At 40.7% G+C, this 25,218-nt stretch overlaps 1 protein-coding gene across 3 annotated transcripts in view; it reads left to right on the top strand.

Annotated features, from left to right (window-relative positions):
* The window catches only part of LOC148415418 (cell adhesion molecule 2-like), an 84,522-nt gene extending 68,347 nt beyond the window's left edge, over positions 1-16,175 (top strand). For all 3 annotated transcript variants that reach the window (XM_088428207.1, XM_088428208.1, XM_088428209.1), the window contains 7 exons: positions 3,026-3,178; positions 3,252-3,389; positions 7,229-7,387; positions 7,620-7,710; positions 8,227-8,405; positions 12,321-12,443; positions 13,085-16,175. In XM_088428207.1, the coding sequence (XP_088284333.1) occupies positions 3,026-3,178; positions 3,252-3,389; positions 7,229-7,387; positions 7,620-7,710; positions 8,227-8,405; positions 12,321-12,443; positions 13,085-13,203 (962 nt within the window). In that variant the 3' untranslated portion in view covers positions 13,204-16,175. The remainder of the gene's footprint in view (positions 1-3,025; positions 3,179-3,251; positions 3,390-7,228; positions 7,388-7,619; positions 7,711-8,226; positions 8,406-12,320; positions 12,444-13,084) is intronic.
* Positions 16,176-25,218: the final 9,043 nt, after the last annotated feature.

Genomic DNA, 25,218 nt, shown 5'->3' with positions numbered 1-25,218 from the left:
GTTTGTTATGAATAACGTACGATTTGACGTTGGCATGGACTTCGCTGCGAAGTTCAATTATGCATGGGGGCACTCAGTAACATAAATTGAAAACAGGACAGCAGCCCGTTTTGGCACACTCATTTACCACGCTATTAAGTGTTGAATCAAGTTGGTTGTTTCACATTAGGCTTCTTTGAACACAATAAAACATCTGCAGACATTTGGGATTTCTTTTGACTGACCGGATAAATGTTTCTCTTTTTTTAGTCTAGGCTAGACCATCATCAAGCGTTTGATTTACTTTTCCTGCTCCAGCGGACTAAACGCGTTTTTCGGCGCGTCGGGGTTACATTTATCTTTGCCGAGTTTGCGCGAGTGACAGCACATAAAGTACGTGTATTAAGCGTGAGCCGTTCCTTGTATGTTTTCTTCTCAGCCGTGTGCCTGAGAATTAACCCTGCCAGGCAGATGGATTGCTGCGAATACAAGGTGTTTAATCTCATAAATTCATCTTGCCAAATGTTTCACGATGATACGATTATGGCCCATCAAAGAAAAAAGACATTTAAAAGATCAACTTCAATCAACATCCGCCAGCGAAAAAAAAAAGATATACGCACACACATCTTGGCTGTATTTTAAATGTGTCTGTTTTTTTCTTAACACTTTTTATTGACACTTCCTGTGTGGCTTTGCTAAAGAAACGGTCCATGTTTGTCACGTTGCCAAAGAACATTTTTAAATTGGAGTTATGAGACACATTGTGGGTTCCGATTCAACACGCTTCGCTATTTTATCTACTAGCCGGCCAACATATGACAAAATAAATTTGGTTAAGTATTGTTTTAAATCACAATAGACTCGAGAATGTAAAGTTTGAGTGGCAAGCTTGATTTCCCATTTCTGCCTGGAAATAGGTCCCTGGGAAGACATGCTTCACTTTTTCCATCCACAGGCAGGCCTACATATATCATGATAAATTTAGTTAAGTATTGCTTGAAAACACAATCTATGTGGGGAAAGGAGAGTGGACATTCTTTGCAGCCTTGACTCCCATTCATGCCTGCATTTAGGCCGCAGAGAATACACACGTCATGTTGTCCTCCACACACAGGCCTACATACATCATGGTAAATTTGGTTAGGTATTGTTTAAAATCACAATAGACTAGGGACTGGATCGTGTGGATACCTCTTTAAGTGGCGGCCTTGATTTCCCATATCTGCCTGGATTTAGGTCCCTGGGAATACACACCACTTTTTCATCCACAGGCAGGCCTACATATATCATGATTAATTTAGTTAAGTATTGTTTTAAAGCACGGTATCTATAGACTGGGGAGTGGACTTTTTTTCTTTTTTTTAACAGCAGCCTTGATCTCCCATTCATGACTACATTTAGGCTGCAAAGAATACGCGCTTCATTTTGTACTCCACGCACAGGCTTCCATATGTCATGTTCAATTTAGTTAAGTATTGATTTAAAGCACAATATCTATAGAATGGGAAGCAGGGAGTGGATTTTTTTTATTTTAAAACAGCAGCAATGATCTCCCATTCATGTGTGTGTTTTGTATGCTGAGAATACATGCTTCAATTACATCATCCATGCCGCCCATATATATACCATGATAAATCTAGTTAAGTATTGCTTTAAATGACAGTATCTCTAGGCTCGTGTAATTTGGACTTTTATTTCAGCAGCGGCCTTGATTTCCCATTCTTGCATGCCTTTAGGCCTTGTAATTGTATTGTATGTCATCAGGAATGTTGTTAAGTATTGTTGTAATTCAGAGTCAGCGGCGGTCATGGCAGAGCAACCAAAAATACGGCTCAGTTAACCAGAAAAAAACATGGATACAAGCCAGGAAAGTTGACCAAAAAACAGCAAACATATCAGAGCAGGAGAGTAAGGTTTGTCACCTTTGTAGTGCATGAGCAAGGAGCAGCTTTCCTGAGGGATCCGGTCCCGCTGTCTGTTTTACTGATCTGCCTCGGTGAGGCCTTGGCGCGCTTGCGGGGGGGCTCAGATGTCACGCGTGTTCAAGCTGCAGCTCATGTCCAAGGTCACGGATGCAGATTTACACCTCAGAGCGGAGCATTCCCAACACGGCGCCTCCCCGCTGGGAAATGAACCTTTTCATCACATTGATTTCCTCAAGCGTGGCCTAAAACAATCCTTGTCGCTCGCTGACATCGGCCTCTGATTGTGACGGATCTCCGCTCCGGACCCGCGCTAAGCTAATTTCGGGATTCCCTGGCCCGACCGTCGCTTAGTTGCTTTTCTTTTATTTCTCTGTTTGGACGCAGTGCCGCGGAGTGCCGCTGACATCCTGCACGAATGTTTCGTCCGGGTCCGCTCAGCGCGGAAAAAATCAATAGTTGGCCGTGGAAACGCTTCCTGTTGATGCGTTTGCTTTTTCTAGTTGTTGATCACATGCGACAGCCAAGTCTAGCATGGCGCAAGGATTCTTTTCTTGCCCTTTCAAAGGATACGTCGAATGAAATGAATAATTTGCAGGAAATGACTGACTTGATCCGTGGTTTCGCAGAATAATTTTGAACTCATTCACTGCCATCGACAGCTAAAAACGTCAAAGATGCATTTTTACCGGGCCAGCTGTGAATGAAATATAGTAATTATTCGATAAAAGGTTTGTCGATGAAATATCAAATAGAATGCTAAAAATGAATCGCCGGTAGTAAATAACTACCTGTTATTCGGAGAAGAACGCTTTACTCATTCGCTGACATCGACGGCTGTAAACGAGCCGGCAGCGAAAGAATTAATCGCATCATTATTTTTTAAATGGTCCGTTTGTTTACTGTAACGGCAAAGTTTAAGTAGCTGGGTGTGTAGAAGTTTCCTCATCATTCGTCCAAGTGGGAACTGCTGAAAGCCTTCCTGCGAGAAAAAAAATCAATAGAAGCCAAACGGTAAATGAATATAGCGATCTCAGACGCAGATATTTTTGGATCCCGCCGAAGGTTTGCGTTGCAGAAGATCATCGATTCTCTCTCGTGTCTTGTTTACGCCCGCGCAGCTCTTCGGGACAACCGGATCGAGCTGGTGCGTGCGTCGTGGCAGGAGCTGACCATCCGCATCAGCGACGTCAGCCTGGCCGACGAGGGCCAGTACACCTGCTCGCTCTTCACCATGCCCGTCAAGACCACCAAGGCCTTCCTCACCGTCTTAGGTCAGAGTCGGAACCGGAAGCCGGTGGAAAGTGGCGTCAACGAAATCTCACGTTGAGCGCGTGGCGTTTCCAGGAGTGCCGGAGCGGCCCGAGATCACGGGCTTCACCAGACCGGCCCTGGAGGGCGAGATCATCACGCTGACCTGCACCACGGCGGGCAGCAAGCCGCCCGCCCACATACGCTGGTTCCGGAACGACAAGGAGGTCCAAGGTAGGCCAGCGAAAAACGAGTGCTAAAAACAAAAAAAACAAGTGGACCCAAAGCATTACCCTGTGGGACATCGCTCTGAATTGTCTCGCTTTTTTTAAGTTATCTCATTCAATATCAGCGTTTTTCAGCCCCTTTTAACACGAAAAACAAAAACATAAATAGGTACAGGGATTGAATTTCTGTGCTCTGTAAAAATGGTAAAAAAAAAGTATAAATACTTCTTTGGGATTGATGATAAACTTGACGGTAGTCGCTAAAGGACAAATTCATCTCCCTCTAATCATATATGTATTTTATGCAACACTTTGATTGACATTGTTCATGACACTTGACATTAAAACAAGCAATTTTCAGACCCTTATGTGCGAAGAAGCCGTACATAAAGTATGCATATGCATATATATATATATATATATATATATATATATATATATATATATATATATATATATATATATAATTTCCTGCACAGAAAATGAAGGTATTGTCGCGAGCAAATAGCAATGGGGGCCGCCTTGCTTGCAAGATGAAGTCTCACATTTGTGCAAACAAAGCAATTGACTCCAAACACGTGGCATATTTCCCCGCAGCTTTGTAGCTCAGCGCGCCTCTGGTAGAAAAAAAAAAAAAGTGTTCGAGCATGAAATAAACGCGACATGTTGTTGCTATTACACCTGCCGTAGACACCCTCCCCCCTCCCCCCCTTCCAGCAACGAGGACAAATTTGAGTGACAGCCCAACATAGCGCTGGCAGCGTAAAAGACATGCTCTAAAAGCTCGCCTACAAAAGATTCCCATCCCCGAGTGTTGATTGACGTGCCGACCCCCCTCTCGCTGACACTTTGACGCGGAAATGAAGTTTTTAAGTCGAGCCCTCCAGTCGCCGGCTTTGTTCCTTTGCCGCCGCCGCGTTTGCCCAAGCGGCCCGACAACAGCCGGGAAAGTGCACTTTTTTTTTTTTTTAATCAAGGAACAAGCGTGACGTCAGCAAGGGGGCGGCGGATTGATGTTTTGGGCCGAGATGGTGGGAGAGAGGAAGGCTCATTTAGGCTGCCTGAAGGTATCCCAATGAAAGAGAAAATTTCGAGGAAAACAAGATAGGAGCCTTCCACGTGAAAAAAAACAGGCAACATCCCACGCTGCAAAAAACAAAACAAAAAAAAACATTCAAGCTTTGGATGCAGTGACTATGCTATAAAAGGTGAAAAAGTCATGGTGTGGCCACGGTTATCCCCTGACCTCAACTCTATTGAGACATAAAAACAAGCTTGCATTGTCAGCAAGAAGATGGACGATTGATCTTTAGGACTGAAAAACATTGTGTGAATAGTGGTGGGCCCTCAGTGGTGCCTGGAGGTAATAAAAAAAAAAAGAATTGTGCTACACTCCGAAAAAAAAAACACACCTTGCACTCTGCAAACAAATCTCATGTGAGACAAAGCGCTATCCCTCACAGAAAGGAATCCAAATCCAATTCTTTTTGAGACTAGATTCTCTGTAGGCCTTCATAAAATGAATTAATTCGATTCATTTGTCTTTTTTAAAGATCGATGAATTGAAAATGAGCTATATCGTCACCAACCACTTTATTTTGGTATTCCAGTAAATGATGCACAACATACAAAGCTATTTTTATTTTGTATTCATTAGTAACTGCATATGATTTTTTTCCTACTTTCCTTGTTTTGCCCCAGTTTGTTAATTTTCCAATTTTTTCCTTGGGTGAGCCATGTTGTGGTGGCGGCGCCATAATTGGCTTTGGCTCTGAGTTACAATAATACTTAACAAAATGCATAATATTTACATACAATTACTGTACTTATAATACAATACAAATACACGGACTAAATGTGTGATATCAAGGCTGCCTCTAAAAAAAAAAGTAGCCTCACCACTCCCCATTACATATTTATTGTTTTAAAACAATACTTAACCAAATTTATAACGGTAACCATAGGCCTCTCTGCAACGAGGTTGACTTGTAATTTCACAGCTTTAGTTTCCTGTCAACAAATAAAAAAATACACTGTAAATACACTCTACACCCCGGTACATATTTGTGGTGTTTTAAAACAATACTCAACCAAATTTATAATGATATACATAGCCTGTCTGCGCCGACAAACTTATTTTTCCTCTGAAAATGTTGATTTGTAATTTCATAGCTTTATTTGGACTCTTTCATGTCGATAAATGAGTCTAAAATATCAGAACGGTTGCTTACCCTCCACTCCCCATTACATATTTATTATGTTTTAAAACAATACTTAACCAAATTCAAACAATACTTAACCAAATTTAAAAAGATATGAATATGAAAAACTAATTTCATAGCTTGAGTTGAGCTCTTTCACGTCGATAAATGAGTCCAAAATATCGGGACTTACAAACTCCACACGACAATCAGAAAAAGCACCGCGCAAAGGCAGAATTTTGAGTCCGGCGCTTATACAGTATTTGCAACGTGCGCGTGCGCCTACCGAAGAATCCCGGGAGCGCATAGCCACGGGCGTGTTCGACACCTCAAGTTGTTGAGAAAACTTTTTTGACGAGGCGCTCCAGAAGCCGGCGTCATCTCCTCCGAGACGCACGGCTCCCCCGAACGGACGTGCGCGGCTTCACAACGCGCCCGCGCTTTCGCATCTCGGCCGCGCCGCCATCAATCACGACCCGCCGGCCCAACAGACGGACGGACGCGCCGGGAAGAGGCTTTCAAGTGCAAAACTCCAATAAAGAGCGACTGTCACGCCGCGTCGGGGCCGGCCGGCCCGGGCCGCGTTAAAAAGACGAGTGTCTCAAAATACCGCCGTCTTGAAAGATTTGCCACTTTGTTGTTTTTTTTTTCGTCTTTTCAACTTGCGGGAGATAATAAAGCCACCCGAGCTGTAACGCGGAGCGTTTTGGGTGTTGGGTGTGATCGCCGCACCATCTGCTGAGCTTCCATCATTTGGTCTGACTTCTTTTGACAAATGTTCCTCCGTGGTGCCGGAAGTCTGTTGTTTTTGTTTTAACCCAGACAATGTCAATCAAAGTGTGACACGAAAAGCGTACGCGCTCCAGTATTAGTTGAATTTGTTCTTGAGGAACGCTAGTCAAATGTATTTTGACATTCAATCCCAAAGACGTAATCATACGTTTTTAAGGAGTACAGACATTAAATCCTCGGTTCTTGTTTTGATGTCAATCAAAGTGTAGCATAAAATGCATACAGGAGTTCAAGTTGTCTTTTAGGGACTATAGTCAAGTTTATGATTTAACTCATTCAATTGCAAAGACGTACTAAAATACGTATTTTTTTTTTCGAATGACGTTAAATAACGTTCTGGAAATAGCTGTTGTTTTAATCGAGAAAATGTCAATCAAAGTGTTGCATATAATAAATTCATGCATATAATGCATACAGCACATAAAAGAGTGGGAGTTGAATTTGTCTGTTAGTGACTCTATTCAAGTTTATTACCGTATTTAACTCATTCAGTACTAAAGAGGGAAAGTTTTTTGAAGTATATGTATGTATTTTTTTCAAATATGATGGGTAATGGTTCTGTAAACAGCTGTTTTTTATACAATATACACGTAAATGATATATAACTAATAAGATATTCTGAGCTGATTTACTGTACCTTTTCAGTAAAAGGCAAAATATTAGCGTCAACGTTTTTTTTAAAGTGTTTGGTAGAAAACCATTATCAAATGTACGAAAACGTATATGTTGCCAAAAATGTCGGGGAGAAAAATTTGAAAATAGCTTGAACTGCCCTGCTGTAAAAATGAAATAAATCGCTCGCCAGCAGGGGGCGCCGTTTTGCGAAATTTTCTCATCTTTTGCGTTTGTTTAGGCGAGACGGAGGTGAGCGCCTCGGGCAAGTCGTTCACGGTGAGGAGCAGCTTGAACTTCCAGGTGGACCGAGGCGACGACGGCGTGGCCTACACCTGCATGGTGGACCACGTGTCTCTGTCCAATCCCTACATGACCACCGAAGTCCTGGAGGTCCACTGTGAGTCTCGCGCACACGCACGCATCCACACACATCCGCGGACGGATTAGCGTGAAGATTAGCGTTGAGAAGGAAATACTAGAATTGAGATTACACGTACGTCTGCGGGTTTAGTTTTGCATTTCCGCCGGGATTAGTGAGGATTAGCATGCAGGTAAGGGATTAGTAGCTAAAGACAGGCGGAGGGATACGGCCCGCTCTTGACCGTCTGTGTGTGTGTGTGTGTTTTCAGACGCCCCCCATCTGGAGATTCGGCATTCGCTGATCATCCCGCAGGAGGGCCAGTACTTCAAACTGGAGTGTGTTTCCAAAGGAAACCCCATGTGAGGCCTGGATTTGCTTTCAATTCTTAGCGATGGAAATATTGTTCCTAGCAAGGGCCGCAATTAACAATTACTGGAATGCCCCATATATAGGACGCGCCTGCGTATTGGATGCACCCTTAATTTTAGGGTCAAAGTCTTGTATTGTCTACGCTTCCGTGTAGAAGACGCGCCAACATTTTGGCGACAAAACTATAGTGAAACAGAATCAATGTCATTTTATTAAAATCTTCATATTTACTTGTTCATACCCGTAAATTACTGTACATATTTGTTGCGGGTTAAGTTTAGCGTGTTTCAGATTTCCCAGGTTGCGCGCCGGAGACATCATACCCTTGATATGACCGTCTGGGTTTTAGTATTCCTGTGCAAGGATGGACTCGGACGTTTGTTCAGCCTGCTTGCTTCTGTTATTGAAAATAATGTCGTAACAACCTCTGTTAATTGACTGGAGCTCGTCCCATTACGGTAATCGTTCCAAGTAAGAATACAGCCAATCTCTGTTCTGGGATCCAGACCGGAACCGGTCCTGTGGTCCAAAGACGGCGGCGAGCTGCCGGACGTGGAGCGCATGATCGTGGAGGGCCGGGAGCTCACCATCACCACGCTCAACAAAACCGACAACGGCACGTACCGCTGCGAGGCCAGCAACCATCTGGGCACCAGCAGCGCCGATTATATTCTCTTCGTATACGGTGAGAACGCTCCTTTGTTTTTTTTTAGATTATAGGACGCGCACGCGTATTGGACGCACCCATCGTTTGAATCCTAATAAGTGACTGCTTCAGAAAAATGTCGCAGTGTCTAGAAATCCATCTAGCAATAGCGTTATTCCTCCTACTTTATGTCCTTTTTTTGTCGACAAGTCCGAGTCTGCACCCGCTTTTAGCATCTTTGCTAGCGAAGACATGGTAGAGTTAATGCGCGTTAATGTTTGCGGAATAATCACGGCCGTTAACGTGTTTTCATTGACAGACCTAGTTTTTTTTTTGTTTTTTACTTGCTTTACTTGACTCCCAAGTCATTGAAAATCTCGGGTGTAAATGCTGACTTTTTAAAAGGCACCTGAAGCCATTCTTCTTTTCCTTTGAAGGCCTCCCCATACAACGACCATCTGCCAGTTTGGCGGTATGGCAGCCGCTTTCCATCAAAACGCATCGGGCACAACTCAATCGTGGAATCGATACCAACAGCTGCTTCGCGCCAGGAGTCCTAATGGAGCTCCGTATTCATTCAAATCGTACTTAAAAAAAAAAAAATCTCCATTTGAGAGTGGCCATGAACACTTTTGAAAGTTAATTCATTTTATATATATATATATATATATATATATATATATGAACACTTTTGAAAGTTAATTCATTTTATATATATATATATATATATATATATATATATATATATATATATATATATATATATATATATATATATATATATGAGATTTTGTTTTCTAGGGCTGCGGCTAACAATATTTTCATAATCCGTCAAATATTTTGTCAAGTAATCAAGAAATAAGATTTTAAAATGATTTAATTTCATCCCTTCATTCGAAACAGGACATTTTCTTAAATTGACAGTGTGAAAATGAAAATTAAAAAACAAAACATAAAATTAGATCAAATTTAATTAATGAAAAAAATATTAAAATATAATTTAATTACACAGGTAAATGATGAAAAAAAATATTCAATGATGAATTTAGAAAATGTAGTTATTGGTTTGGGCAATAAAATATGTAAAAAATTGCTAAAATATGAATAAATGTTTTCCAAAAACACAATGACAATAATAGATGAGGACAATATAGCTGTAAATGATGAATGAACTATTCAAAATCCCGTTAATCGTTGATCCTTAAAATGCGAGTCGTTGTTACGCACTCTTATAGAACGAGTTAGCGTTGTTTGAGTTTATTCTCAAAGTCTCCGAAAAGCCGATTGACGATTCGAGCGGAAATGCGGACGACACCCGGGAAGTCCCAACGAGCGTCCGTCTCCTCGGACGGCCTCGGCCCGGAAGACTCATTCGCCGCACCCGATAGGCCATAAATGTCATCGCCGTGCCCCGATTCATCACCGGCGGCCATTATGCGCCTTAATATGCTTTATTAAGCCGAGCGAGGCGACGCGGCGTGTCGTAATTACTCGGAGATGTCGGCCTGGCCGCAGCAGATGCGGCGCGGTTAAGTACACTTGAGCGATGGCTGCAGTAAAGGGAGTTTTTGCGCCGGGGCTCCCCCTGCAGTTTACAAGTGGAACTGACTTTTACGCGCTAAAAATCAAACGAGAGATTCATTGATTAATCGATAAATTAATCGATAGATTCGTTCATTATTTGCCCGTAATAGCTAAAATTTTGACTAGACTACGGCCTGAGGGCCATTTGTGGCCTAGCGTCCACATTTTAGCGGCCCGCGTCATATAGAATGCTATCTAAAAAAAGCCATGAAAAGGTCATAATTTGCCTCATCACATTTAACAGAAAGCCTTAACGTAGCAGCTATTTATTTCATAACTACAAATAAACAGACAATATTTACATGTATTTGCGCACATGACTTTTGCTGACGTTCGCTAACGTCGAGCGTGAATAGTTAAAGTCATGCGAGATTAAAACATGCAGATTGCGATAATCGATCCGTTTAAAACCCTGGGTGTCAACGGTCCTACCGTGTAAACTTTACCATCAAATAAATTTCATTTGCAAGCATTTACGAATGAAAACATGGTGGCGTTTTGAACCACTACCCAAAAAGTCATTTTTAGCCCCCTAGTGTTTTATTAATGCTTTTTTAGATGCGTCCAGGACAAGGGCCCAAATCGGTCAAAATCGACACGAGGGGTTAGAAAAAAATCATAATTACGACAGACACTTATTTTTTGCAGGTAGAACGTTCGATTTACATTTCAGTACTCTGTTCTTTAGAAAGCTAGTATTAATTAATCATAAAAAATAATAAATAATCGTGTAATCGGTCGGGGCTGTGGTTTTCTTCGCCTTTCCGGATGAAAACGTGCACGGACGTGGAACTGACTTTTAAGCGCTCCTTTAGGAGCTCAAAGACGATTTAGTTTTTTGCGACTTGGCCTGCCCTCGCTCCGGTCGCTCAGGTGAGCGAATCAACACAAAGCACGCACGCCGGTAATCGTTGTTTGATTTCCCGCGTCTCGTGCGCTTTCCCCCGCCGAGAGCTTTTTCTCTTGTTGTTATTTTTTTTTTAAGCGCCGTCCCGGCATCAGGCAATCACGTTCCGTGTCGGCAGCGTACGCGCGGCGCGCCCCGCCTCGGCCGACATGACACGGCGCGTGCGGCCCATGATGGATGAGCTAACAAAGCGAGCCGTGAGCTAGAAAATGGGGTTATTTGCGGGCCGCTTTCATCAAGTAGCGGCCGGACCCAGAGCGCGCTCGCGCTACTGGAAAGGCAACAGACAGGAGGCGTTTGTGTGCGCCGTGTCGATATTTTTCATATTCTATTACTCTCTTTCGACTTCGATGCCGGCGTGCGGCGGAGGGAAGGAAAAAAATAGTTGGCGCCGTTCTTACTTTCATCTCAGAATCCTCACCTCAACAGAGAACCCTTTCAGTGCCGTGGACGAGAATCTTTGTCTTTTAAAATAGTGGTAACAATAAGAAATCATGAAATTCTCGTCAAATACTTTTTTATGGAGGGTTGCTGACACCCTTGACGAATGCTTATCTAATATTATGCCGATTGAGCAGTGTAGTGATAACTGTGACCAGCGGATGGTGGTGTTTCCACATATACGACATAGCTATTACTTACATGCAATTCAAAGTAAAGAATGAAAGTCAGTCTTTCATATGATAGCACCCATGTTTACGTAGACATAGCACACAATATTTTGTAGGCCTTGAAAGATGAGTGAAAATGCTAAATATAGCGGCCCTCTAGGGGATTGCTTTGCAAATAACGCTTGGCACTGAAAGAGTTAAAGGGAAATTTCTGAATCTTCTCACAATTCTAAATTTGACGGCATATACCGGAATTCCTCAAACATAAGATGCACATTTTTTCCCCAAAATAAAGTCCGAAATAAAGAAATGCTTGTTCTAAATTGAGAGTTTTAAGAATAAACTCAGATTTCTCACCTTAATTTCAGAACTCGTAAGAAGAGTCCGAATTTTAGGGATCTGACTTTAATAAAGTTGGAATTTGGGGATAAAAGTGAGACTCCTGCCAACGTTTTTCTTTTTTTTTCATAGTAGAGATCCGATTCCATCATACCTATAGATCCCAGGTGTCAAAACTCCAGTCCGGTATCCTGCATGTTTTCCAGGTCTTTTTTCCCAACACACATTATTCAAATGCAGCAGGCTAAGCAGGAGCTTGAAAATCGTGCAAATCATTTCAATCAGATGTTACTGAGAGAGAAAGGTCAAAAACATGTAGGATACCGGAGCTCAAGGACTGGAGTTTGAGATCTATGCTATAGATGGCAGTAAAGAACTATGTCATTAATTTGTCCTTGGAATTAAGAAAGTACCATCGAAGACCTAGAAAAAAAAGGTGATGAGCGTTCGGTGTATGTATGACTAGCATGACTTTCTCTTTGCTGCCTGTGTGTTTTTGGTGTCCCGGTTCAGACCCCAACGCCATCGGGCAGCACGGGCCCGACCACGCTCTGATCGGGGGCGTGGTAGCCGTGGTGGTCTTCATCACCTTGTGTTTGATCATCGTCTTGGGCCGCTACTTGGCCAGACATAAAGGTAAGCCCGGAAGATAGCCCACGAAATGCACGCGTAAAGTCAAACTACAACATCTTGCATTTATTCTTGCTGCCTTGACTAGCAATTGCCTCCGAAAGATCGTCTTGAGCAGAATATTGTGCGCTATGTCTGTGAATACGGGTGGCATCATTTGAAAGATCGATTTCTTACTTTCAATTGCATCTAGCTGATATCTTTGTTGTTCTGTAAGTGTGGAAACGCTGCCATCCAATGGTCACAGTTATCACTACATTGCTCAATCGGCTTATAGTAATCAAACATTAGTCAAGGGTGTCGGCTACCCTCCGTGAAAAAAACGTATTTGACCACAATTGTATTATTTATTATCGTCATTACAATTTTAAAAGACGAGGATTATCGTCTGTGGCACTGAAAGAGTTAAACGTGATGAATTTTTTTTTGGGGCCTGCCATCAAACCCGTTTATTACTTTTTTTAAAAGGGCATTGTGGGCCATGTCAATGTATTTTGAGCATATGTGGATGGCGGTCTTCAAATGGCCCCCACGTCGTAGTTTGGTTAACTCCGCTGTTCTGCCTCAGCAAAGTGCTCTTGGGGGCCCTCTAGTGGCGGCTGGTCGCCAAGCAGGTCACATTGGCATGAACTGTGTTTTGCGGCCAGGCACGTATCTAACGCACGAGGCCAAAGGGTCCGAGGACGCCCCCGACGCCGACACGGCCATCATCAACGCCGAAGGCAACCACGTGCACGCCGAGGAGAAGAAGGAATACTTCATTTAGGCTTCTCATCTTTTTTGTTTCCTTTTTGACAACAGACATGCAATTTGAAGCTGCCTCAGTGTCACTTCCTCCTTTTTTTTCGATTTCATTTGAGCGTCAATTGCGGACGATGTTTTTTTTTTTTTTTTGAAGGTGCTTCCATGTCTGTTTTGAACGTTGCGCCACCTTCTCCCACACACCTTCTCGCGATATAACGTCAACTCAAATCAAAGCTTTTTTTTTTTGTTGCGTTCACCAAGTTTGTTAGCATCCGGGGGGATTTTTTTTCTCACGTAGCGAGATCCCAAACTCCAACGCAAAACGAAGAAAACCGCGTCCTCTTGGCCATTTTTTTTTTTGTTTTGTTTTCTTCCCCGGGCCGGCATTTAAAAAGCACAAATTTGCGAGGGCTCAAAAGTGAGGAAAGCCGCCGCCAACTGCTTCTTGTCTCAGGATTCGTATGGAGATCAGAGAGGAAAGAGTTCGGTCCGCCCCCCCCCGACCCCCTCCAATGTGAAAACCCCCAAAGTGAGTGGAACCCAGAAGTGTTGGTAATTTCTTGTGTGGAAATGGGGGAGAAAAAAAAACTATGCTCGATGTGTGCATATTGCTGTTAAATACTTTGCTATAACGTGAATATTAGTGAAGAATATTGTTGATTCTTTGGATCCCTGTCACATTTGTTTATCGCGTTCAATGAAAAGCTCGTCGGATATTTTATTCAGTGATTCTCCGGCTCCCTCTAGTGGCGCGGCAACGAATCGCAGCCTCGGTTTTAGTGATGGGAAAACGAGGCCTCGTGAAACATTAGATCTTTTTACTCCTCTCTGTCTTTTTATCACCACCGATTGGTCAACGCTTGAGGTTTTTATTTACATGAGTCAAAATTCTGATTTATTCTCGGAAGTCTGAATCCTGACTTTGAGGTGAGAAATTGGAGCGTGAAATCGGGATTCAAAGTCAGAATTCTCAATTCTGAATTCCAAAAAAGTCCAAATTCTGCAAATAAACTCGCCATTCTCACTTCAAAGTAAGAATTTTCACTTCAAAGCCAGAATTCAGATTTTTGGCAGAATTACCCGAAATTCTCACTTAAAATGAAATCGTAATTTCTGTTTTCAGAAACAAGACGTGACCATAAATTCAGATTTGTGACTTTAAAGTGAGAATTCTCAGTATAAAACCACAATTCTGGGATGCAAATTAGAATCATGTCAACTTTTTTTTTTTATAATGGGCCGAATCCTCTTCTGCAAAATATGGTATTTTTCCTCCATGTTTTTTTTTTCTCATATTTGGGCTGCCATGGACAGTATTCTAATGTTGCTCACGATGACGCTATTTAGCGAAATACTTCTTTAGGTGTAAAAAGTAGGATCAACTACCGTTATCCATAAAAAAACAACAAAAAAATGTTCATTGCTAGTCAATAATTTGGCGATAGACGCTTTTCATTGGATAGCGACGCTGTATACATTCTTTGAGGTGTTCCATGAGATTTTTTTCCGTGGGAGAAACGGAATGTAAATAACATGTAAGTATTGAATTTTAGTCAAGAAAAGTCAATAGTTCTAACTTGATTTTCATGGCATTTTCCGACATGGTCGTGGACAGCTGTTGTCTTCTATAAAGGAGGACGAGGAGACACACAGAAAAGGGGAAACGTATCGCAAGGTACTCCAAATTTTCTGTAATATTTGAAGAAAAATGCATTTACTTGTGAACATAGTCTAGATATTAGGAGGAAAAGTCATTCAAACGGAGTAGTTATCGTAACTTGTCTTAGACCGATGATTATTTTTAACCCTTTCCAGACAGACGTGATTTCTATTCATATTTCGGACTATAAGCCGCTACTTTTTTCTCACGTATTGAACTCTGCGGCAAGCATTGAGTTGGGGTTTAACCTGATATTTTACATGCCACCAGAGGGCGCTCTCCAAAAGTTAACGTAATCAGACATGTTACTTTTACGTCGGTGCAGTATTCTAACTAAGTGAGTCGGTTTTATGTTTTATATGTCTAATTGTGCAGGCATGTAACCAAGCAGTTTGGGGGGAAAAAAGTGTAAATAAATCAAAATATTAAAACACTTTCATATACACTACCACTTTTCTGCGTAAATATCTGATGTTACACGATGCGTGGGTCTTATAAAGAACAAAAATCAGATTTCTGTTAAAGTTTTTGTTTGTGTGGCTTTTAGTCCAAAAATATGGTATTCTACATCACTATATTATGAGCTAATTTTTACTCACACTTAAAAAAAAGTGCTGAATCTTAATTTGAGTCTGAGAGGGTTGGATATTATTACAAGCTCTTATTAGTTCTCCTTGATTGTATTTCACATTTGTACAATAAAGGCATTTTATTTTATTCTAATTTTTAAAAAAAAACATTTTTTCTCCTTTTGTGCGTGCTCCAAATACTCCTTTATATTCTTCAAACAAGGATTGTAATGGATGGGGGAAAAAAAAAGACAAAATGTATGTATTTATCATTACGATAGACACTTACTATATAAAACGGATATTCTAGCTGTTATTACTGAAGTACTTGTCTTACAGTATGTTTTTTTTTCCTTCTGTGACATCACCCAAAATGGACAAAAGGATCACCGTTATGGCCTTTGAGTTTGCTGCAAAACCGTTGGTGAATCAAACGTCAGCTATCACTGTACAAAAAAAAAAAAGGACCACCGACGCTCACCTTTCTTCTTCTTCTTCATGCCACAGAGAACTCATTTTGTAAAAAAAAAAAAAAAAAAGATAAACAACAAAAAAACGTTTTCAATTCGCTGTAAGTAATTTGCTTTTTATGGGATTGGGGGTTAATTGTGTGTGTATGTGTGTGAGAGACTGCGTGAGATTTTTTTCCCTCAGCTTAGTATTGAATATTCATTTTTTCAACTATGCCGCTGTAAAACAGAAATGAGCAAAAAAAAAAAAAAAAAAAGGGACAAAAGTGTGAATTAAAATCTGATTTAAACCAAATGTGTTGTTTTGTTGTTGTTGTGAGCAAGAGTGTGTGTGAGAGACGCTGGCAAAAACACACATGCTCATTTTATAGCATGCCCAAATTCCACTTGTATGAATTTGATTTATTTTTTATTATTTGTCAGATTTATAGTCTATTCTAAGTTGCTGGTCTGTGACATATTGTACATTAGTTTAGCATCACCATAAACATAAATCTGATTTTTTTTACCTAATTTCTAACTTTTCAATGCAATAACAATTCTTGTGTCAATATGAAAATGAACAAGAACACAGACAATTCAGATCAATATTACATATTGTAACATTGAAGTCATTATATATTTTACACAGACTTAATACAGTATAAGCAAATTTGAGTAAATGTCAAAATAATTTTATCTTTTTTGTTTGCAAATTTAAGAGAATGAAACAAACAATGTCAATAAAAAATATCTGCTTTGTGAATAGGAAAATACAGGAACAATATGGCATATGTTTATTTGGTGTGTAAATTACGTTATAATACTTTTACCTTGACGTTTATGACTTCCGAATGACGTCAGTCATTTTTCATGCTCTGATTTGATGAGACCTTACGAGGTAGAGCCAATCAAATTGCAGGGAGGCGGGTCCAGTTAAAAAAAAAACAGCCACGCAATCATAATTACTCGCAGGTGACTAAGGAAGTCAAATGATATTAAAAAAAAGTAATTTTCAAGGCGGATTTTACAAGAAAAAATGAACAAGAAACGATTAATTTGCCACGCAGTCTTGTTTTAACCCGAAAAAAGATTTTTTAGTGCTTAAAAAAAACTTTTTAGCCGCTAGCAACTAGCTAGCTTGCTAGCCTTGCTCAGCCTACCACACTATGCAAGCAATGAGGAGCAAAACCGGGTGAGTATTGTCAATTAAATAGTAAGAATCTCTGGTGAGTACAACAAATTTCATTTCAAGTTTTGATATTTGTGTCATTCCATCACAAATAACTGTAAACTGTTTTGTGCAGCAGGGTTTAGGTTTGAATGGGCGTTTTGGGAAATAAAGGGTTAACATACGTTTCTTCTTTAAATAACGATATGCATTCTAAAATACGGGAATTATCTTTTGTTCAGTGTTTACTGTTATGTTGGGTGTTTAAAAATAAAATTCCAAAATGAGTCATCAAAATCTTAACAAAATAATCCATGCTGTTATCACCACTCCCAAATACTGTATTAAATGTTTCATCTTACTTTTTTTTTTTTCACCGTACACGACGGGTTCGTATGCAAATATTGTAAAAAAAAAATCAATTTCCAGGTAGGATGGTGCATTAAAAAATAAAATAATGTTGAGGGGGAAATCCCTGTCACCATAAAACAAATATTATGACATTTCTAAAATGCACTTTTCTTCATAGTATTCTTTCAGCAATTATTTTCCAACACATTTCGTGTGTTCAGAAATAAAGGTTTGAATTCACCTTTCAAAGCTTGCGTTCCCCCCGGAGACGGCGGCGTAAAAGTGGAGGCGAAGCACTTTGCGATTTGACACGACGCTCAAGTTTGCCCGGCTTTAATTGGAGGTGAAATGATTGCGCTTTATTGATCCCGCCGGGGGAGATGAGGTAATTAAAAAGAGCATGCAGCCAGTATTGCGTGCTAACAGACAAACGAGGGCTGGACCAAACAGATAAATGAAACAAAACGTTGGAAACAACGCCGGACGTTAGCATTCCGCGCGGCACATTAGGCGAGGTTATTCCGAGGAACTGTAAACAAATGGACATTTGCCATCGCAAGACGTCTCTTATTAGTCCAAGCGTGTGGAAACTGAATCTTCTTGTCTGTCGTGTTTAACTGCTCCCCTTTGTATTATATAACGCAGCATTTACGCCGATGTGAATGTCCAACTTTATAGTTTTAATAGATATAATATATACAATAGTGGTGAAACTAATTCTTGAGTAAAAAACGCTCGAGGCATTTTTCTTTTTTTTTTATTGTACGCTCACTGTCAAAAAAAAGTGTTTATATCATGCATGGCAGGAACACACCGCGAACTTCAAAATAAACATATATGAAAACAAAATAAAACATATGGCAGCTTGTTGCTGAAATGAGTGTAAATGTATAAACAAGTTCACAGAGGAAGGATTCGAACCCTCGACCTCGCAGCTGTAAGGCAGTTATGCTAACCACTGCTTCACCATACTGCCCATGATTGAATATGAAAAAGATGTCATCTTTTTTAGATTATGGGAAATCTGAAACACTTAACCTACAACAAAAATATATAATTTACGGATATGAAAGCAAAGAAAATATGAAGAATTTAGGAAGATGAGATTTATCCTTACATCGTCGCCAAACTCTTGGTGCATCCTATACACGTTAATGCAGAAAATACCAGAATTTGCCCCGAAAAATAAGAGTGCATCCTATACACAGGTTCATCCTATATTTGGGGAATTTCGGTAGTATTATTTGTCTTTAACTCTTGTGCATTATTTTCGGGTCATTCTCTTCCACATCATTCTCGCAGTATTTTAGCTAAGGGGTGTCACGCTAATGGTAGCGTGATAACTACACGGTTGGACCATTTTGAACGGTGTAGCATGTTAACGGTTGTAACATGTTGTCCCCTTCTGGGTGAAATTTCAGCTCCCTAGTGTGTTCTTTCAGTGCTTTCCCTTTGATGTGAAATTCTGGACAAAATACAGGTCAAAATTGCGCGTACTACTGTTTGCACGGACATTGAGAGCGTCATCGCCATCTACAGTAGCAGATGTGTAATTGCACTTTATGGCTCATATGGGCAACAAAAATGAAATCCTAAAATCGTTTTCAGTCTTCTGCAAAAATCCAGGACTTGGCCGTGCAAATTCTTTTGCGCCAATATTCGCCCTGCAAATCAAGTAAATATTGCCGAAAGGCGGCGAGGAAGGATCCAGACGAGCGGCGTGGCGTTTCCATATCTGCAGTCATTAGGCACCGCCATTGACCTTGAGCTAATGTTTTGCTTCCCAGCTGAGGAACATTATCAACACCCTCGCTGGCCAACCATCTGCCCGCCCCCGATCCTCTCTGCCACCGCCAAACAAACAAACAAACAAAAGCCGCTATCGCTTAAAAAAAAAAAAAAAAAGCTCAAGCGCTCCGTTAAGCTCGAAATTAAGACGGCGCCGTATAATGCTAGGCCGGAAAATGACGCCGAGAAGCCATTATCGCTTAATAATTGGATATGCGTCTTGTAAAATGGAACAAAGAAAAAGATTTCAGTCAACGCCGTAAGAGCTTATCATCACCCAACATGAGTTTCCGGAGGGGGAGGGAAAAAAAAAACCCAACATTCTTTATAGATGTATTGCTTCCCATGTCATTTTGTTGTTAAATCAACAATTGTTTTTATTATTTGGGGGAGGGGGGGGGGGGGGGGGGGGGTACTTTTTGTTCCAGGCTCCGAATGCTCTCTAAGAACCCTTATTTGCATTTTTTTTTCAAAGGTGGAACATCTAAAAATTCTCATTCCATACCAAAGACATAATTATACGTTTGTACCGCCCAGCCAATCATGTACTTACCGTGTTTTTTCTTTGAAATATTAATATAAAGGAGTGTCTGAAAATAACACCTTTGAGACCAAAGACGGACTTTAACGTCTTTACAATGCAGGCATTGATTGAATCTTTTGTACTTATTTCCAGTATTGGTTTTAAATATTAGAATAAATGCGTGGCTGAAAATAGCTGGTACGTTAAACCCCAAGGATGTAATTCTACGTCTTTAAAATCCAGATATCCACTTCTGTGTAATTATTTACAGCACCCCCCCCCCCCCAAAAAAAAAAAAATAAAAAAAATATGAGGGTTAGAGGAGTGTGGGAAAATAGGTGGCACGGTACGAGTTATTCCGAGTTTGTCGGATTGAACGCTCGCTGTGTTCCACTTACTGGAAAAGTTGTTTTTCCAGGACACGACAGCATTTTCTTTTTCTCCATCTCACATTTTGCCGTGTAGATTAGTGACAAGCGGCGGCGAGAAAAGCTCAGAGTGTGAGAGCAGATGAGCGCCGGCGAGGATCTTTCAATGCAGAAATAACAGTAATTGCGCTTGTTTTCACCACCCGAGCACGTCAATTGGCTTGTGTAATACAGCGGCCAAAGAAAGTCAAAAAGGATGAAAGAAAAGATGGAAGGTGGAACGCCAGAATGTGTTTTTAATTGCAGATTAGCTACGCCGAGGTACACAAGCGCACAGCTCCAAGTCAATAACGTCGGCAAAGCGGGCTAGGAGTTATTCTTGTTTTGACTTTCCCAATAGTTTGCAATATTTGTAGTTCGCTGAGCCGCAGACAATCTCGAGCCGCGGGTAGAAAATGGAAGCGGGATTTTCTCGATGTGCTCGATTCTCTTGTTTCAAATGGACTGGGCGAGGAGGGGCTGGAATTGTTTGCATTTTGCATAATTTAGTCAGTAAATATGGCTTTGAAATACAAGTGCGTCTTGTATACAAGCTGCGTCTGGTGTCAGTGAATGCAAGTGGCTTTATAATAAACTTGAATGATGATCATTTTAATGATTAAGCCTTCTATGATTTTGTCAATCGATGAAAAACATGTTTTAACCCCCCGCAACACAGACAAGTACGACGTTTTTCAAATTGCCTATGGAAAAAGCTGTTTTATGTTAAGATTATAAAGCGCACCTTCAGCAAACGGCCTATTTAAAAATTGATTTTATACATAGGGCGCGCCGCATTATAAGGCACATAGAGTAGAAGCTAAAGTAGTGGCCGGAGTTGTGTTATGCATCCACTAGATGGAGAAGTATCCGATAAGTCAAAATCAGATGTTTGCAAATGTTTTCATCTAGGACAAAAGAAAATCGGAAAATATTTCACGTGATCACCAAAAATAATGATAAATGAATTTGTTTCATGTTCCAATGAATTTTCTCTTAATTTGAAAAGTATATCGTTCCTCTCGTGGCAAACATTACGTTTGATTTTCTGATACTTTTTAAAATCTCACAACTTTGCCTCACAACTATAGGTTTAGCTTAATGCTAACAAAACAATGCAAACGTCACAGACGTGCTAATAAATGGCTAGCCCATTGCCCCTTTATAGTCCAACTGTGACATCATAGGAATATTTGTCTTTCCAAATATCCGACGCCCTTGCTACGATTACATAACCGACGCAGAGCATGACATTGAGATTATTTTGAGGTAAAGCAGTTGCGTAATGTCGCTTTAAATGACACCCCCCGCGATGGCGGCTTTGACGTATAGCTCCGCCATTCACGCCTCATCTGCGCAAACGGCTGGATATTATCTCCAGACGCGCTTTGCCTAATCGCGGCTCCCCGAGATGAAACCGATTGCCGGGCCCCGCCGCTCGCGACCAAGGCGTCAAATGATGCGGAAATAAAAAACACCCGAGCGTCGGCGCGCCATTAGCCGGGATACCGTTGGCCCGTTTGCCGCATGAGGTCATCCGCTTTTTACAAATCGGGCCGACGCCAGGATGGATGACGACGGCGAGCCGGGCCCGCTCGCCGTATTCAAAAGTCATTCATCCTCGCCCGCGCGTCTTTAAATAGTCCGCCCGGGGAGCAGGCGTCGGCCGTTTGATTTATTCCGTATTGTATTTTGGGGATCTAATTAAAAACAAACCACCCCCGCCGTGTTTGGATACATGGAGAAAGCGCCCGCGCGCGCGGACCCGCCCCGCCGAGAGTACATAGAGGCAAATGTTGTCTTCCCGAGTCATTTGAGGCAAAGTTGGGGGGGGGGGGGGGGGGGGGGGGTACCTGTGGCATAAGGTATGCAATAAATAACATGCCATCTGTTTGGATTGGAGCACTGGTGGGGTTCCTCCGCACGGAATTCACCAGAGACTTAATTAAAGTTGGAATATCAGCAAGCCGCAGACTGATACTCCTCCAATGGAATGACAGCTATAGCATATCACAGCATCTGTTTGATTGAGATTAATTCCCCTTAAAAGTGAAACGGCCGAGCCGCGGGGTTCTTTTTTTTTTTTAATGCCGTTTCACGCAAAAGCAAAATGCATCTTTTTGATGGCGTTTCCAAGCGCTTCCATCAAATGGCTTTTCTTTACAATCTGCTCGTCTCGCCGCGCGCCGTGGAAACAGGACGAGCATCTGACGAAAATGATGATGCTGGCGTGGTCACCAAACCATTAAAAAAAAAAAAATATATATATATATGGAGAACTAATTGCACACTTGATGCATTCAAGGGGTTTAATGACTTTTAGGGCCTGACCGATTAATCGGCCGACCGATTGCGGCCCTTCAAATGTCAGCCAAAGATAGATATTTGCTGATTATTTCATTTTTTTACCTTAATATGCTTTTAACTATTTACATCAAGTAAGACTGCCATTATTTATTACACACAGAGCGTGTTGTTCAGTTGACATCATCGCTACCCCGTGTGCCGGAGGTGTCATGTGATCAAATCAGCCTATCGTAATACATATTGGAATTAACTGAAAATTACACAATATTGCCTGAAGAGGGAGGCAAAACAACACAAACACCAGCCAACTCTGACAGGCCATCAAAAGTTGATTATTTCTGGTGCGGTCCACGCAGCCCGGTACCAATTGATCCACGGACCGGTACTGGGCCGCGGACCGACAATCCGGGACCTCTGGACCTCTGGTCTAGGGCAATATGACACCTGAGACGTCTGTCATCTAGTGGTAAATGGTGATATTTCTTGTTAAAACTAGTCAGCAACCCCTGCCAAAAAAAACAAACCAAAACATAAATAAATAAATATATATATATATATGTATATATATATATATATATATATATATATATATATATATATATAGACTGTTACTTGCCCATCCCTTCTGTCCATGATGTAGCTTGTTCTTAAATCTATAATAATAATAATTATCCCTGTTTTAAATGAAGGCAAAACAGATCCTTATCACTTTTACGAAGGCTGAATTTGAAATTAACTCTTGTACTGGATCCCATTAGATAAGAAGACTATAAGCTAATACTTAATTAGCCTCACTCAACATGATGTTTCCTTTCATTTAATTACTGCTAATTCACAGTTATCAACTAATTGATATGCTGCCACGTTTAATAATCTTGCTTGTAGCAAACTAATTAAATGTGTGAAACACGTTAAAATGCAAAAGAGTGAAACGTTTTTAAAAGGTTCCGGGGAAAATGCATTTATCATGTATGAATCGGTTTCATGTGACATCGCCGTCATTATTCATCGTATTTTAATAACGAATCTTGCTATTTTTGTTCCAAAAATCATGTCACAAAAAAATTATTGGTGTTTTTTTTGTGCTGTGGGATTAAAAAAACAAAAATAAAATCTCTCTTACCTTTAATCATTCCAGACGATTTTATTCAAATTTAGAGGAACAAATGCAGCAAACATTTATTGGAAGTTTTGATGTGTTAAAAAAATAAAATCCTGCGTATTTGGACAAAAGTTATAATTATGAATACTGATTTGAAGGCAGCATGTGCAGAACTTTCTTATAGGATGGTCCTTTCATGTTGCCATTTTTAGCTGCAATCTATATATTGTCTAATTTATTCAACTCAATTATTTTTCATGTACAATTAATACCCGTAACACGTTTTACTGCTTTTTGTAAACAATGTTTCACTTACTCTTGACTTTAAATGACATCGCCTGTGCTGAAGGCTTTGTACCAACCAATCAGGGCTCACTCGTTGGTCATGTGACCTTCATAAGCAGAACTTAGATATATATATATATATATTTTTTTTTTTTAATCTTCAAATGTTTTCAAGCATCGGGCAAAATGAGTTGCGCCGTGTTTGAAGTGAAACGAAACTCCTAAATAAATGCACCTAATAGCTGGAAGAATTCCAGAGTTGCTGGAGCAGTCGGCAAGATAGGCAACCTCGGGGATTACTGCGGCCAGACAACTGATTAGATCGTAGCCAGAAGAGAGGAAATGTTTAATCCCGCCATATTTAGTATTCGCGGCACGAGAGTTCACCTTGAGGGGTCATCCGGAGAGAGAAGGTCCGGAATCCCAAAGATGTGTCACGGGCCCCCGTGTCCACACGCCGCTCGAGAATTGTGAATAAAGAAGATAATCAGAAGTCAAATTTCTGAGAACTGGGAATAAAGAAGTTTGTCAGAGGTTTCGAAAGTAAGAATTCTATCTGTAAAGTCGGAATTTGGACTAGTTTTAGAAGTCTGACTTCATTCTCAAAAGCCAGTTGGAAATTAGAATTCTGACTTTGAAGTGAGAATTGAGAGTTTTCAGAAAATGGAATTCTAAGTGAGAATTGTTCACAATTTTTTTTTACTTCTAAAAGACAGAATTCTTGACTATTTTCAAAATAACTTTCTGTTTTCTGTCAAAATTCCAACTATTAAGTCGGAATTTTCACTATTCTCAGAATTCTTATCAGATTATTAGAATTCTGACTTTGACAATTTGAAAATTAAGAAGGCAACCGGGAAGTTCAGAAGGTCGAATTTTAAGTGAGAATCGAAAATAATGAAGTGAGTCGGAATTTTCAGAAGGCAGATTTTGATTTTAAAGTCAGAATTCTGACCAATCTCAGAATTTTTCCTTTATTCGCAAAAACAGGTCTCAGATGTATCAATTTAGAACAAAGTACGGTACATAAAGTAAAACCGTCTTTGTTCTCAGACGTTATTCTGAAATGTCAGAAGTCCGATGTCTGATGGTACGTGTTTCAAACGTGTCTAAATTCCGACGTCAAATCTTCGAGTCAAAGTTTGCAAACTCCCCATCCGCTGAGAGTTCGTCAACGCTATTTACATTAGCTTAACTTAGTTTAGCGCTGACTGAGAAGCCCCGCTATGAAATCCCCGTGTTGAAATAGCGCGAGCGTACTAATTCAATTATATGCCTCAGCGCTCCAATACTCCAAGAGAAGTACGCCATTGTCTACCCAAAACAAAGAAAAAATAGCAGGAAATCGTCTTTGAATGAAGTTTAGTGTATCGGAAGGGGAAAAAAAAAACTGGATTTAGCCGGAGAGGAAGGGAAGACTGACGC

Source organism: Hippichthys cyanospilos, chromosome 11 (genome assembly GCF_059441005.1).
Source record: "Hippichthys cyanospilos isolate Australia breed blue-spotted pipefish chromosome 11, RoL_Hcya_1.0, whole genome shotgun sequence".
NCBI lineage: Eukaryota > Metazoa > Chordata > Actinopteri > Syngnathiformes > Syngnathidae > Hippichthys > Hippichthys cyanospilos.
The sequence above is the reverse complement of the archived record's forward strand: the minus strand, read 5'-3'. Positions and strand labels throughout refer to the sequence as shown.